The following is a 15,253-nucleotide window of genomic DNA, read 5'->3' as shown; positions in this document are numbered from 1 at the left end:
TTCAACATTTTTTCCTCTCTTTTATGGGATTTAGCTTCATTATTTTTGTGCTTTTGGAAAATACTTTACTTATTAAATTGTCTTGACTCGTTGGTAAAAAATCTAAAATTATCGAAAATTATCAAAAATTCGAAAAACCGAATTTCTTAAAATTCAACATTTTTTCCTCTCTTTTATGGCATTTAGCTTCATTATTTTTGGGCTCTTAAAAAACACTTTACTTATTTAATATTCTCCACGCTTTGATAAAAAATCTAAAATTATGGAAAATTAGCAAAAATTCGAAAAACCGAATTTCTTAAAATTCAACATTTTTTCTTCGCTTATATGGCATTTAGCTTCATTATTTTTGGGCTCTTCAAAAACACTTTACTTATTTAAAAGTCTTCACCCTTTGGTGTAAAATTTAAAATTATTAAAAATTATCAAAAATTCGAAATTTGTTTTTCAAAAATCTAAGTTCCTTAAAATTTCTTAATTATTAGTTCGAATTTACAGTAGAACGAATTTTATAATCTAGAATTATATAAAAAAAATTTATTTAATTAAAATAACCGTTTTCTTGTATATTTTCAAATAAATATTTACTTGAATCAAGTAATTTTTATATACATCAAATAAATTGTAGGTATTTGAAGCAATAATTTCAGAATTTGTTCCTAAAACCTGTTTTTCAAAACTGGCAAAAAGATAAGTTTATTCGACTTTCGGTGAACGAATTGATTTAAATAAAAATTATTTGTTACAAATAAATATAATTATTTAATAATAGACAAGTAATAATTTATTTAATTTAAATAAATTATTTTTCGGTGCATCGAACCGAATTTTATTTCATCAATTTTTTGTTTAATCCAACTTAAATTAATCCGAACTTTCGCTTAATTAAATTTTTATTTATCCTAATTTTTGTTCTAAAAAAATAAAATTTAACCAAATTTTTATATATCAGATCTGTTATTTAAAATTTATTATTTCTTATTTATTTCGTTTGAACCAAATTAAATGACTGAATTTCCTCCAAAATTTCCACAATTTAATCAGAATTTTCATAAGATTGCATGAAAATGAAAAAAACCAAAATGAAATTGCATGAAAATCCCACGATTTCCAGGGTTTTCCACGACTTGTAAAAACCCTATGAATAAAAATATACCAATACCGACTGTAAATGTTGTTCATTAGGTAATAAATGATGTCACAACTTTCAAAACAGTAATAAAAATCAGTTTCTCTCCCATAGCGTAATGACAACGAATCACTATTTAGTTTACTCATTGATCAATTATTTGCCAATTACTCGCGTGTAATCATAAAACTCCGTTAATGACTGTATTTTTTGCCAAAACCCTACTTCTAAAAAGGAACTAAATCTCTCACAATTTTCCAGTAGTCTAAAGTATTTTTCGATAAAGATATTTTTTAACACTTCCGGTATATATAAATGCAACAAAATTTCGACATCTATATGAAGAAAACAATGGAGTGAAATCGACAAATTGAATAATAAAACGAAAACTTCGATTGCATGTACATATAAATTCAAAAACGATAAAAATTCCACTAGCCTATTTTTTTTATTTCTTTATAGTCTACATAACAATAAGGAAAAAGTGTAAATCGTCTGTATAGCCGACAATTACGTGCGGAAAGGGTAGATATTATTATAACTGTAGACTTTCCAGGTGAAGGTGAATGTCAAGGAATAATCACTCAACCATTGAACGTTCAATTACGGTTCCAGATTTATATGAATTTCTGCGCATATTATAATTATTTTCCCACAGTTCTTCAAAGTTTACATATAATATATTAATTGAAAAAAATCTTTTATTATGAAAAACATAATGTAATGCCTAGATGTGTGGCTATCAAGAAATGTTAATAAGAAAATTAGCATAAATTCCCCATTCAAATGTATTTTAATTATGAAATAATTATTTTATTAACTGAACGTATTCTTTCAATAAGAAAAAATAAATTTTAAGTGAAAGTTGTTTCTTGAAAGCAGAGTGTAATAAAATTTTCAAAAATTTCAATTTTAGTAAACTTTCAAAAGAATAGCTTTCAATAGAATTTACATGCCTTAGACATTTTTTTTTGTTCCGTTTTGAAAAATTCACATGCCAATTACAATAAATGTCAGATCAGTGATATAATTTCTTGACAGAATTTCGCAATTCGCAACTATTGTATATTAGACCTATGATTATAGAGCATAAAGGACATTAAAAGAAATGTTGCGAGTAAAAATTTTTCCTCTTTGATTTTCAATTGTTTATCCTTGCGCACATACTTAGATAATTACTTATAATATTATAAAAATGAATCTGAGATTGAATTCGCTACAATTTCTGTTGTCATTACTCAACATTAATTATATCCTTGTCTTTTATATACAGCGCAACAAAAAGAATTGTCTTTAAAAAGAAGAAAATACAAAAGTTTTAATTCCAGTTTTTCAACTATTTGAATTATTTCTCAAGTACTTAATATATTTAAATTAATACAAATTTTACACTGTAATAAAATGACTCTTAAATGAGATACTTATATACTTCTCAAGATTATCATCTGTTATTATTTTCTTTAGAAAGGCTTTTCTCCGAATTAACAAAAGGAGAGAAAATATATTTAAAATTTAAGTACTGGAGATAAAATTTAAAAGTCTACAAATGAAAAGCAAATAAAATGAAAATAGTAAATGAAAATAGTTAATAAAAATAGTTAATAAAAATTGTAGTTAAAAATAGTAAATAAAAGAAGTAAAAGAATTCGGAAAAAAGTGGAATAAAAATATAGGATATAATATTAAAGAAGTGGGACAAAAATTACAGATATAAGAGAATTTTTCATTTTGTAAATATTAGAAATTTATATTTAATCGTATCTTTGCAATTATTTAATTCTCCAAAGACAAGAAGTTTATATTCCGCAGTTGATTCTATAAATTTTCTTCTTGACTAAAATTTGTCTTTTTATTTCATATTACTTTTTTCCAGAGTAATGGTCCCTAATTAATGGTTTGCATTGTGTTTTACGTCCCGTCGTACTTATTACATAAGAGGTCCAAAAACCTCGTCGATCCCTATTGTGTTGTAAAAATTTTAGGTCACCATTGTTATGAATTCTTATCTCCCTTTATTAACAATGCAACATTTAGTGAAACGAAATTCATTCATTTTTCACACGTTGAGCGTGCTTCATTCAGCGTGAAATTTTAAACAGCAGGGACATTAAAATCTATTTTTTGTTTACTACGCAGTGAAAGAAAAAAGGCAAAAAATAATACACATATCTATTTCTCTCTAAATACTTAGCAACAAAAAACAATTTTTTTTTACTAAGAACAATTTTTACTGGAAAAAAGTTCTATTCTAAAAAAAGAAGAAGACAATTATAATAAATCTTGCTTTAAAATTGAAATGGAGGGTGAATTTTTAATATCTACTATTTTAATAACATTTTTCAAAAGAATTCAATTATTTAAACAAAATTTTAATAAAAATTTCACAGGTATTCAATTACATACCAATTTTTTTTTTTATATATTTCTTCGAACCAATTCAATTATTTCGAAAAATTTACGTAAAATTCTTTTAAAAATTCTATAATTTAAAAAGATTTTGCCAAAATTCTTTACAATATTTAGTTAATAAAATTTTTAATACAATTCTTCCTAAAAATTCAATAATTTTCACAAATAATACATTTTTTTATCGGAGTTAAATTATTTTAAAAAATTTGAATAAAATTCTTCGCAAGAAATCAATTATTTTCATAAATAATAACATTTTTCTCAAGAATTCAATTATTTTGAAAAATCTTGATTAAATTCCTTATAAATTTCAAAAATTATAATAAAATTGATCATAGAATACAATTATTTTCGTAAAAAATAAAAGTTCCACACCAATTCAATTAATTTAAAATAGCATTTTCGAAAAAATCAATTATTTAACAAAATTTGTATACAATTCTTCACAATAATTCAATTACTTTCACTAATAATAACATTTCTCATGGAAATTCAATTTTTTAAAAAAATGTTTGTTAAAATTCTAAGCAAGAATTAAATTTATTATTTTAATAGATAATAAAACTCATCGAAAAATTTCAATTATTTTTAATACTATTTTAAATTAATTAATCGAAAAATTCAATTATTTTTACAAATAAAGTTCTCTACAAGAATTCAATTATTTAAAATAAAATTTTCATAATATTTACTATATATTTCGAAAAAATTAATTATTTAAAACAATGTTCATAAAATTCGTACAAAGAATTCAAATATTTTCAAAAATATAAAAATTTTTCACAGAAATTCAATTCTTTTTAAACATTTTAATAAAAATTTTCGCAGTAATTCAGTTATTTTCATAAATAATAAAATTCTTCTCAAGAAATCAATTATTTTTGAAAATTTTAAAAAAATTAATCGCCAGATTTAAATTATTTTTAATACAATTTTACAGGAATTTCTCGAAAAGTGTAGGGGAGAGTCTCCAGTTGTGAGACGGGTTTTATTTTTGACCCGTAAATTGTAAACGGGTAAACGAAATTGTAAATAAAATACACCGTTCGAAAGGTAACAGAAATACGCAACTTTTATTAAAAGAAAGTGTAGTGTTTCGATGAACTCAAAAAATTTTACGATACATTTTCCGAGCACATCGCTTTTTTCAAAAAAAAAAAATGTCTCCAGTTGTGAGACACTCATTAAAAATTGCTAAAATTTAATAAGTTTGACATAAAACGTTATGTTTAGTAGAAATAATTAAATATATTAATAATATATATTATTATATACTAAATAATAATATTTATTCGCCAAAATATGACTATCAAATAAACACAATTTAATAGCTTCAACAAGAGCATTAAAATTGATTTCTTCTGAATCAATTGACTTTTTTCCACTTGACATGCCCAAAAATACTAGAAAAAAGAATCAAAACAACATTTAAATAGTATGCCTGCAAAGTAGTATTTTTTATGCTGCCCAGATGAGTGTTGACACCGTCTCACAACTGGTGATATGCTGTGTCTCACACCCAGAAATTGGCGCTATTTTGAAAAAGGAAAATTAAATTATTTTCAACCGTAGATTAGAACAATGCAATGTTGCATCACAAAATATAAGGAAAACACTAAAAGAAAATGCATTACATTTACCTTTTCCAATTAATTAACTTGTAAAAAAAGTACTTTGCATTTATTGAAAAAACGCTTTTTAGTCGATTATCACACACAGTGTTGGTATTTAACAAAAACAGTTTATATATCCGCTTCGGCGTACACGAAAAAGTTGGCTCATATAAAAAGAAATGTTTTTATATAAACCAATCGGCTTTTTAATATTGCATGTTAAAAAAAATTGACTGTCTCATAACTGGAGGTGTCTCACAACTGGAGACTCTCCCCTAATTATTATTCTTAAAAATTTAATTTCAATTTCTCGAAAAAATCAATTATTTAAAAAAATGTTTTTTGAAATTCTTTGGAAGAATTCAATTATTTGCAAAAATATTAGAATTTTCCACATGAATTCGATTATTTTAAATACCATTTTAATTTAATTTTTTTGAAATAATTTAATTATTCTTTTAGATTTTAATAAAATTTTTCCCAAGAATTCAATTGTTTATACATAAATAATTCTTCGAAAGAGTTCAATTACCTCGATATAAATAACAAAATTATTCCGCAAAATTCAATTATTTTAGAAATTTGAATAAAATTCTTCCCAAGAATTTAATTCTTTTGAAAAATAAACATTTTCACAGAAATTCTATTATTTAAAAAGAAATTTAATAAAATTCTTCGTCAGATTTCAATTATTTTCAATTTTTGAATGAAATTTTTCGATATAATTTAATGATTTTGAAAAAGTTTTAAAAAATTCTGAGAAATTCAATTATTATTTAAAAAAATTTGAATAAAATTCTTCACAAGAAATTAATTATTTTCATAAATAATAGGTAATATTTTTCTTCGGAATTCAATTAATTTCACAAATAAAATTCTTCGCAGGAATTCAATTCTTTATAAAATTTTTTAATAAAATTCGTTGCAAGATGTCAATTATTTTCATAAATATCAAAAGTTTATCGCAGAATTTCAATTATTTTTTATACAATTTTAAATAAAATGATAGAAAATTGCACTTACATTTAATTTTTTTTTAAATTCGACGAAAGAATTCAATTATTTTTAAAAATTTTGATAAGATTCTTCATAAAAATTTAAATTTAGGAAATGTTCAATTATTTAATAAATTATTTATTTTTGTATTTCAATAATTGAATTCTCGAAAAATTTTCTAATAAAAATTGATTAAATAATGAATTTTACTTAAAATTATAAATTATAATTTCAATATTAAAAGCATTATAACGTGAATTTTTACAAATAATTGAATTTTGAAAAGGGTTCAAAATTAAAATCTTTGAAAATTTGAATTTATAGTTACAATATTCTTATGATATAAAATAATGATTTTATCACTCTGTCATCCTAAATTTATCATAAGTTATTGAATTTCAGAAGGTTTGTATTTGAGAATATTAATTCCTATAGAAAAATAATAATGATTAAATATTTATTTAAAAAAGAAGTTATATTATTGATGTTTTCAAATAATTTTACTATTAAAGAAATTCAGAAATAAATGTAATAGAACATTTTTTTTGGGTCCGGGAAAAAGTCAAATTTTTGTCTGAAAATCAGGAAAAAGTCAAGGAAAAACAAAATTAAATTTTTGTGGTAACCCTGTAGAAAAAAAGTTCTATTAAAAAAAAGACAATATAATAAATGTTGCTTTAAAAATTAAATCGAGGATGAATCCTTGGCGTTGCTTTAAAAATGAAATAAAAGACGAATCCTTTTTGTTACATTAAAAAAGAAATAAGAGATGAATTCAAGAATAAATCCTTAATGTTGCTTCAAAAAAGAAATGTAAGTTGACCCCTTTTTTTTATTAAAATCTCGAATTTAAATACAAAATAATATTGAATAGACAATAATCGTTACATTCGCAGAGCTCTAATGTGCAAAATGAAAATAAATTCTGAGTCAGTCGCGAATGTTTGTAATTCGTATGCATGTATGTTTTCCACCTACTCATTTATACGACGTTCTAACCGTAATAGGAAGTGCGTGAGTGGCTTTTATATATCTTCGATGGTTTAGCGTCTGTATACAATGTGTGTGTACATATAAATGCATTAATGTAATAGTCAGTACTGTTTAAACGACACATAAACGCATCTATGACGCGTGCATCTAGTATACATACATTCACTAAAACATGTCACGCATACTTGCGTAAAATGAATACATTTATACATTTATTTATCAAACGAGCTAATGTACTCCGTTTAGGAGCGCATCGGCCAAATTCAATGTGAAGGTTACTATTCAATTACCACAATAGCCTTTAATTTTGTCATTAAATATTTACACTCATTGTCATTATTCAATTTTTCCAATTAGTAACAATATATTTCAATTCTTCTCTATTCAGAAAGAAAAATGTTCCATACTAATATTAAAAATACTAGTTTGCATTTTGTGTACTTCAAAATCAAAAATCTCTATAGTGCTATCCTCGGTAATAATTTCTATATACAACAGAATATAAAACAATTATGCAATTCTGCTAAAATTATTATCATTCAGTAAGCAAGACAAACAAGAAAATTCTTACTTTTCCTTAAATTTAATTCAGCGCCAAGCGATTAATTTCTGTATAATTTCTACTACTTTGCTGCGCATACTATACAGAAAAGTATAATTTTTTGCACGCTTTTCAAAATTTGCTACTAATACTATCACAGTTAAAAAGTAGCTATCGAAAAATTAAACTTGACGACCAAAAAATTCATTTTTGAACCTTCACAAAACTGACAAAAATTCGCATTCTATATTTTATTTTCCTGACTTTTTCCTAATTTTCATCAAAAACATTTACTTCATTCTTATCCTGATGCTAATAAATTGAATTCCTGCAACACATTTCATATTATTCATGAAAGAATTTAAATATTTATAAAAATAATTTAATTCTTGTGAAGAATTTTATAAAAATTTTCAAGTAATTGATTTCTTTCGACTAATTTTATGCAAATTCTAATTTAAATAATTGAATTCCTGAGAAAATTTTATTATTCATCAAAAGAATTGAATTCTTACGAAGATTTTTACAAAAAATTTTATAAATAATTGAATTCTATTTGGAAATTTTATGAAAATAGTAGTTATTGAAAATAATTGAATTGCGGAAAGTTTTTAAAAATAATTAAATATACAAAGAATTCTATTAAAATTTTTGAGAATAATTGAATGTCTGCGTGTGGCATTTTATTAAATTTTTTTGAAAATAATTGAATTCCTAAAAAGTATTTTATTAGGTATTTATAAAAATAATTGAATTCTTGCGAAAGATTTTATTAGAATTTTTTAAAATAATACTAAATTTCCAAGAAAAAATTAATTTTTTCAATACTTTTTAAGAATTAAATTATTTTTAAAAGTAATAAATTTATTACTTTTAAAAATAATTTAATTCTTAAAAAGTAGTGTATTATTTATGAAAATAATGGAATTTTGCAAACAATTTTATTAAAATACCTCAAAATAATTGACTTTTCGGGAATAATTTTGTTATTTATCGAGATAATTGAATTCTTTAAAAAGAAATTTGATGAAAATTGTATTAAAAATAATTGAAATTCTGCCAAGAATTTTATTAAAATATTTGAAAATAATTGAATTCCTGTGGAAAATTCTAATATTTTTGTAAATAATTGAAATTCTTCTAAAGAATTTAAAAAAAAACATAATTGATTTTTTCCAGGAATTGAAATTAAATTTTTAAGAATAATAAATTACACTTTTGGAGCAATTCCTGTAAAATTTTATTAAAAATAATTTAAATCCTGCGATGAATTTTATTAAAATTTTCAAAAATAATTGAATTCTTGAGAAGCAATTTATTATTTATGAAAATAATTGAATTATTATGGAAAATTTTATTAAAATGTTTAAAAAGAATTGGATTTCTGTGAAAAATTTTATTATTTTTGAAAATAATTGAATTTTTTGTAAGAATTTTATAAACATTGTTTTAAATAATTAATTTTTCCAAAATATAGTATTCCTGCTTAGAATTTTATCAAAAATTTTTTTAAAAAATTGAATTTTCATAAAAAATGTTATTATTAGTGAAAGTAATTGAATTACTGTGAAGAATTGTATACAAATTTTGTTAAATTTAATTGAATTCCTTGTGGAAATTTTATTATTTATAAGAATAATTGAATTTTCGATGGATTTTATCGATTTTTTTTAAATAATTGAATTCTTTTGCGTAATTTTATTAAAATACTAGATATTGAAAATTTGAATATAATTTATTTTTGAGAATTGTTTTTTGATTTCTAGTATTAGCGAATTTAAAGTAGTGGAAATTCTAAAAAAAACAGAAATAGTAGCTTTTAGTAGCTTAAATCTAAAAAATGTACACAAATAGTAGCATAACGTAAAAAAAGTAGTAAATAGTAGGTTTTAGTAGATGAGTGCGAAGCCTGCAAAAAACGAATCAAAAATATATGTTGCGAAGCAACATTTTGATTCGTCTTTTGTCTCAATTTGATATTCTTAGACAAACTGTGTTGTAGAATGGTGTATTTTTCAGCATACTTTTCTGTTTACAGCATAGTAAACACAGTTATCAACATAACATTACTTTTATTCATTAAAAAAGTATAAAAATTACGTTCTTGCTAAAAATCGTAATAAAAAAACACCAGATACGAAAATTCTACTTTTTGCCCTTGAAGTCTAGGTCTAATCTACTATTTTATGTATAGTCTAAATAGAATCATTGTTTGCACAAGAAATTACATCATTCACAAATAAAAACTGCTACATTTCTTGTTAACTTTTAGCACTTTGCACATTACAAGCAAATACAATTTATATCAATTATTTTCAAACAATTTTTTTAGATTAATTTTATTTTTAACTCACAGAGACAGGATGAGTTATTAAAGAAGAGTGAGATAGGTTTTTTTTCATCGGCTATTAATGGATTTCCTCTCTAGAAATGAATGCTGAATATTTAAATTCTAACATTCCATAATCAATGAAAAATTAACTATAAAATAATCATGAAAACGTTATCATATTCTTTATTATATACGTCAGAACTGAGAAGCAAATTGAAGTTTTGAAATACATTGGAAATTTTACGCACAAATTGATAAAAGCACTTCCACTAGGCGCCACTCATCTAAATAAGAATTTTATCACATCTAAAAAGAAATCCTATGGAAAAAGAATGGTATAATCAAAATAATTTCCATATATATGTATTTATATCAAAAATGTGCGCATTTTGTCGTGTACGACAAAAATACGACAAAAATTGAACCCGGTAGTATAATTTAAACTATTCATAAAGCATCTCTCATCAATAGAATCATCGATTTCTCATTATCTATAATTAATAAAAATCCTTGATCTGTGACTACTTGACAACATCATAAACAGAAATATACAATATGTATAATGACTTCTAAAAGAAACATAACGATTCATATGTAAAAACAAACTACATAAAAATACTTATTTTCCACTGATAAAAGTCAATATAAACATCTAATAAATTATATCCTACCAAGCAAGCAGCAACAACTCTGAGAACAAATTCTTTTTTAAAATGAAAATCCCGCACATTTCCCTACTGAGAAATAAATTTTATTCCACAACTTGAATTTATTGAAAATATCTTTTTGAAATTAAATTATATTATGACATGCGTATAAAAAATTGTAAAGCATGTAGAGTTTTGTATAATATGTTTGTAAAGACATAAAGGAAATAAATTTCGTTTTAATGTGTTGTTAAATATAAGGATGTTTGTGTATATGTTAATTTGTCGATGGTTCTGACTCCTGTAAGCCATAAACAAATTACTGGGGATCTTTCGCGCGCAGCTTGTGTGCCGAGGGTGATTTAAACTAACTGACTTTCCAAGGGTAAATTCTCTGCGATTTATTTGCGAACTCCTCTCTCACCATACAATGAACATGAATTCCGTTCTCGCGGCAAACGCTTTGACATGAGAGTGGAAAAAAAGTGTCACTGTGAAGTCTCGACAGAGCACTGAATAAATTAACGACCTGATAATAGTGATAAAAAAGCGAAAATTTTAACGAGTACACATTGTATATATTGTATGTACGAATGTGTAAGAAAGAAAACACCATACATAAAATTCGTTAATTAATTAATTACAACATTTTTTCATTGCGAAAAAATTTGCCCGAAGATGTTTACGGCGTTTAAGAAATTAACTTTCCAAGATAAGAATTGTTTGTATTCATTTCTTTTTAGCACCATTAAAGGCATTTGACAATTTTTACATCATCGAACAGGAGACAGTATAAATTATAATCGCAGACGTTTTGCTATTCAATGTTGAAAGAAAATAATTATCATATTTTTTCTTTTTTGGGAAAAGTGACAAGAAGAGAAATGTTCACTAACAAAACCGAATGAATAGTATTACCTAAAATAAATAAAACTAGAAGAAAATTTATAAATACATGCTTTGTACAGATCTGCACCTATCATACAAAATAAGATTCATAAGAATCTATAAAACAATAATCTAATATCTACAATTAATAATAATTCTTGTATTCTGGATGTTTGTTCGCAATTTGAAGTTAATTGCATTTATTTTCTAAGCTTTTGAACATTTTTTCTTCTTAAAACGTTTTTTGAATTTTATAATAAAGTAATAAAATTTTAATTTAATGTTTTGAAGATCAAATAAAAAATATAAAATTAATTAAACAAAAATCGATTTGAATTAAAAATTACACACTAATTTGTAATCTCAATAATTAACATTCTAAAACGTAAAAATAAATGCAAATAAATTATTGTAAAAAAAAATAATTTTTCTTAAAGTAAAATACGGTTAATTTTAATTATTTTATAAAACTGGATTTTATTTATTTTGATGACTTGTTCTATGTAAAATTATGTAAAAAATTAATTTTTAGAAATTTTATATCACTTTTGTTAATTAGTTCAATTTTTCACTAACTCAGGTTTAAAGAATAAAATTTATGATATTTTTTTGCAAGAAAAATTCAGAAATTGCTTCATTTATCATAATTGTATGTTAATAATTGAATTTTTAAAAATTTTATAAGACACAATTTTTGTTAAAAAAAAGTGTTAATTTTTATTATTTTGAATTTTAAATACTTTAATTCTTGCGTATATAATTTCATTAAAATTTTTGAAAATAATTTATTTAGTTCAGAGAAATTTATTAAAGTTTTGAAAATCACCAAATTTTTACAAGGAATTTAATTAAAATTGTATTAAAAATAATAGAATTTTTATAAACAAATTTTATCAAAATTTTTTAAAAGAATAAAATTTTTTTCAGGAATTTAATTAAAATTGTTAATTTTAAAAATAATTGAATATCTATTTTTCACCAAAAACATTAGTTTTTTTTGTTAAAAGGTAAAACGGACGGATTTTTTTTGCATGAACTTGTTACTAGAGTTCCTTAGAAAAACTTTATGAGGTTCAAAAAAATATTGATGCACCTGAATCGCCTAAAACTGACTGTTTACATTTACCCGAGATTTTGAAATTAAAATTCTTCGTAGATGTATAGTAAATCAACCAGTTGACTGATAATGTATCATATAAAATAAACAATTAACCATATATTGCAAAATTAGTAATGTAAAAACTTGAATAACTTGAACAAATTTAAATAGATTTTCATTCAACTTAGTAAAAAGAAGTTTTTAAGGTTGCTGAATAAGAATCTAAAATCAAATTTTTAAATTTCAAAATGGTGGATCCAATATGGCGGATGAACCTAAAAATAATATTTTTAAAAATTGATCAAATTTGCTTGAATCTGGCTACTAGGGGGTTTTTATGAGGTCGCTGAATACGAATTTGAAGTCAAATTTTCAATTTTCAAAGTGTCGGATGAACCTAAAAATATTTTTAAAAATTGATCAAATTTTCAAAAATAAATTTTTTTTTTTATCAAATTTTTTTTTTCAAAGAGGACCTAATTTCTTTTTCTATGTAATTTTACATTGCCAAATTAATGACATTGTGAAATAGAAGCAAATTTATTCAATTATTTTCTTTTAAAATGTAGTTCAAGTTCTGTTTACATTTACCCCGAGTTTTTGAATTCTCGGGGTAAATGTAAACACTTAATTATTTATTAACTAAATTGACGAAAATCAAAAATCAAAGTCAATTTTGGTTAGGGCATTAATAAGGAAGAATTGCATATTTTTGTTTGATTTTTAAATTTATTTTTATGCAAATGCGAGACAAAATACTGAAACAGTAAAATTTTGATTTTAAATCTTTTTTGCATTAAAAAATAACTTACACTATGGCATTGTCAATTGTCAAAATAAAATATTGGCAATACTCAGATCATCTTGTAGGTGAGCTGAGGTAAAAATATTGACGTCGTACTTATTTTTTAATTTGTAAATTTAGCTGAAACATCTACTGTTTACATTTACCTCTTGTTTACATTTACCTCAAATGACCCTAAGCAAATTCTATCAAAATTTAAGAAAATAATTGAAACTTTTTTGTAGAATTTTATTAAATTTTTTGAAAGCAATAACATTTTTTTAAGAGATTTAATTAAAATTGTTGACATTGACAATAATTGAATTCTTATAAACAAATTGTATCAAGATTTAAGAATATAATTGAAACTTTTTTGTAGAATTTTATTAAATTTTTTGAAAGCAGTAAAATTTTTTAAGGAATTTAATTAAAATTGTTGATATTAAAAAAATTAAATTCTTATAAATAAATTCTATAAAAATTTAAGAAAATAATTGCGAATTTTATCGAAGAATTTTATTAAAATTTTTGAAAAAAATAAAATTTTTTAAGGAATTTAATTAAAATTATTGATTTTGGAAATAATTGAATTCTCATAAACAAATTCTATCAAAATTTAAGAAAATAATTGAAACTTTTTTGTAGAATTTTATTAAATTTTTTGAAAGCAATAAAATTTTTTAAGGAATTTACATAATTAAAATTGTTGATATTGAAAATAATTGAATTCTTATAAACAAATTCTATCAAAATTTAAGAAAATAGTTAGATTTTGCTTTAAATTTTACTAAAATGTTTGAAAATAATTGAATTGTTTCAAAAAATTTCATTAAAAATCATGGAAATACCTAATATTCTTTTCAGAAATTGAATTGAATTTGTAGACATTTAAAGTAATTGAATTATTATAAGTTTTAACAAAATTGTAATAAATATATTGATATATTCTCATCTATTGTTTTAAAATTGTAATAAATTTTTTTTAAACAATTGGATTTTTTCCAGAAATTTTGTTAAAATTGTATTGAAAATAATTGAATTTCTCAGAAGAATTTCAGTATTTTTAAAAATAGAGAAATTCTTTGGTTAAATTTAATTAAAATATTTAAGAAGAATAAACAATAAACAATAATAATTGAATACTTAATTAGTGAATAAGTGACTTCTTTAATTTTTGAATATGAAATTATTAAAAAATTGTAGTTGATATTTAAAGTACAAAAAACTTTCTATTCTGCACAATGATAACAATGAAATGAATATCGCATTTCACGCGTAACATTTCTTAGTTCGAAATAAATTATAAATATAGAATCTGTAAAATTTATAAGTCAATTTCTTACAGTCTCATTAAATTGTCCGTCAACAGTAAACGATGCACCTAATATTTACAGACATATGTTTGAATTATCAGTGTCTTAATATGGTTCACATGCGGAAAAAAATTTTTGTTTTACGGATCATATATAACCTGTGAATCGTGACTTTGAAAGCTGTAATGGACCAAACGGGCAATGCAGTAAAAACAGCCGTAAACCTTTTGAATATATGGAATGTCATTCAGAAGTTACTGCAGGTCTTGTCAGGGGTTAAGGGTGTAACTGTGGGTAAGAGTTGCACTTAGACTCTAGAGATGTAACTCGAAATGTACGACTGGTACTCCTGTAACATCAACTGATACCTAATCCAATTAAAATCAAATTTCCTAAAAGCATCTTCAAACTGAATAAAAATATCAACATTCCTACAAGAAGCAGAAGACAATTTCCTGTATCTAAAAACAGCTTCCAAGTAAATGAAAGAATTAAAATTTTCAAAAGAA

General features: G+C 23.0%; 1 protein-coding gene across 3 annotated transcripts in view; it reads right to left on the bottom strand.

Annotated features, from left to right (window-relative positions):
• The window catches only part of LOC122507775, a 56,903-nt gene that overhangs the window by 26,713 nt on the left and 14,937 nt on the right, over window positions 1–15,253 (bottom strand). The window contains exon 2 of one of the 3 annotated variants that reach the window (XM_043620677.1): window positions 10,036–10,105. The exons of the other annotated variants lie outside the window; for them this stretch is intronic. Within the exon in view, the coding sequence (XP_043476612.1) occupies window positions 10,036–10,083 (48 nt within the window). The 5' untranslated portion in view covers window positions 10,084–10,105. The remainder of the gene's footprint in view (window positions 1–10,035; window positions 10,106–15,253) is intronic. 3 annotated transcript variants of the gene reach the window in all.

This window comes from Leptopilina heterotoma, unplaced genomic scaffold, assembly GCF_015476425.1.
Source record: "Leptopilina heterotoma isolate Lh14 unplaced genomic scaffold, ASM1547642v1 Lhet_51, whole genome shotgun sequence".
Lineage (NCBI taxonomy): Eukaryota > Metazoa > Arthropoda > Insecta > Hymenoptera > Figitidae > Leptopilina > Leptopilina heterotoma.
The sequence above is the reverse complement of the archived record's forward strand: the minus strand, read 5'-3'. Positions and strand labels throughout refer to the sequence as shown.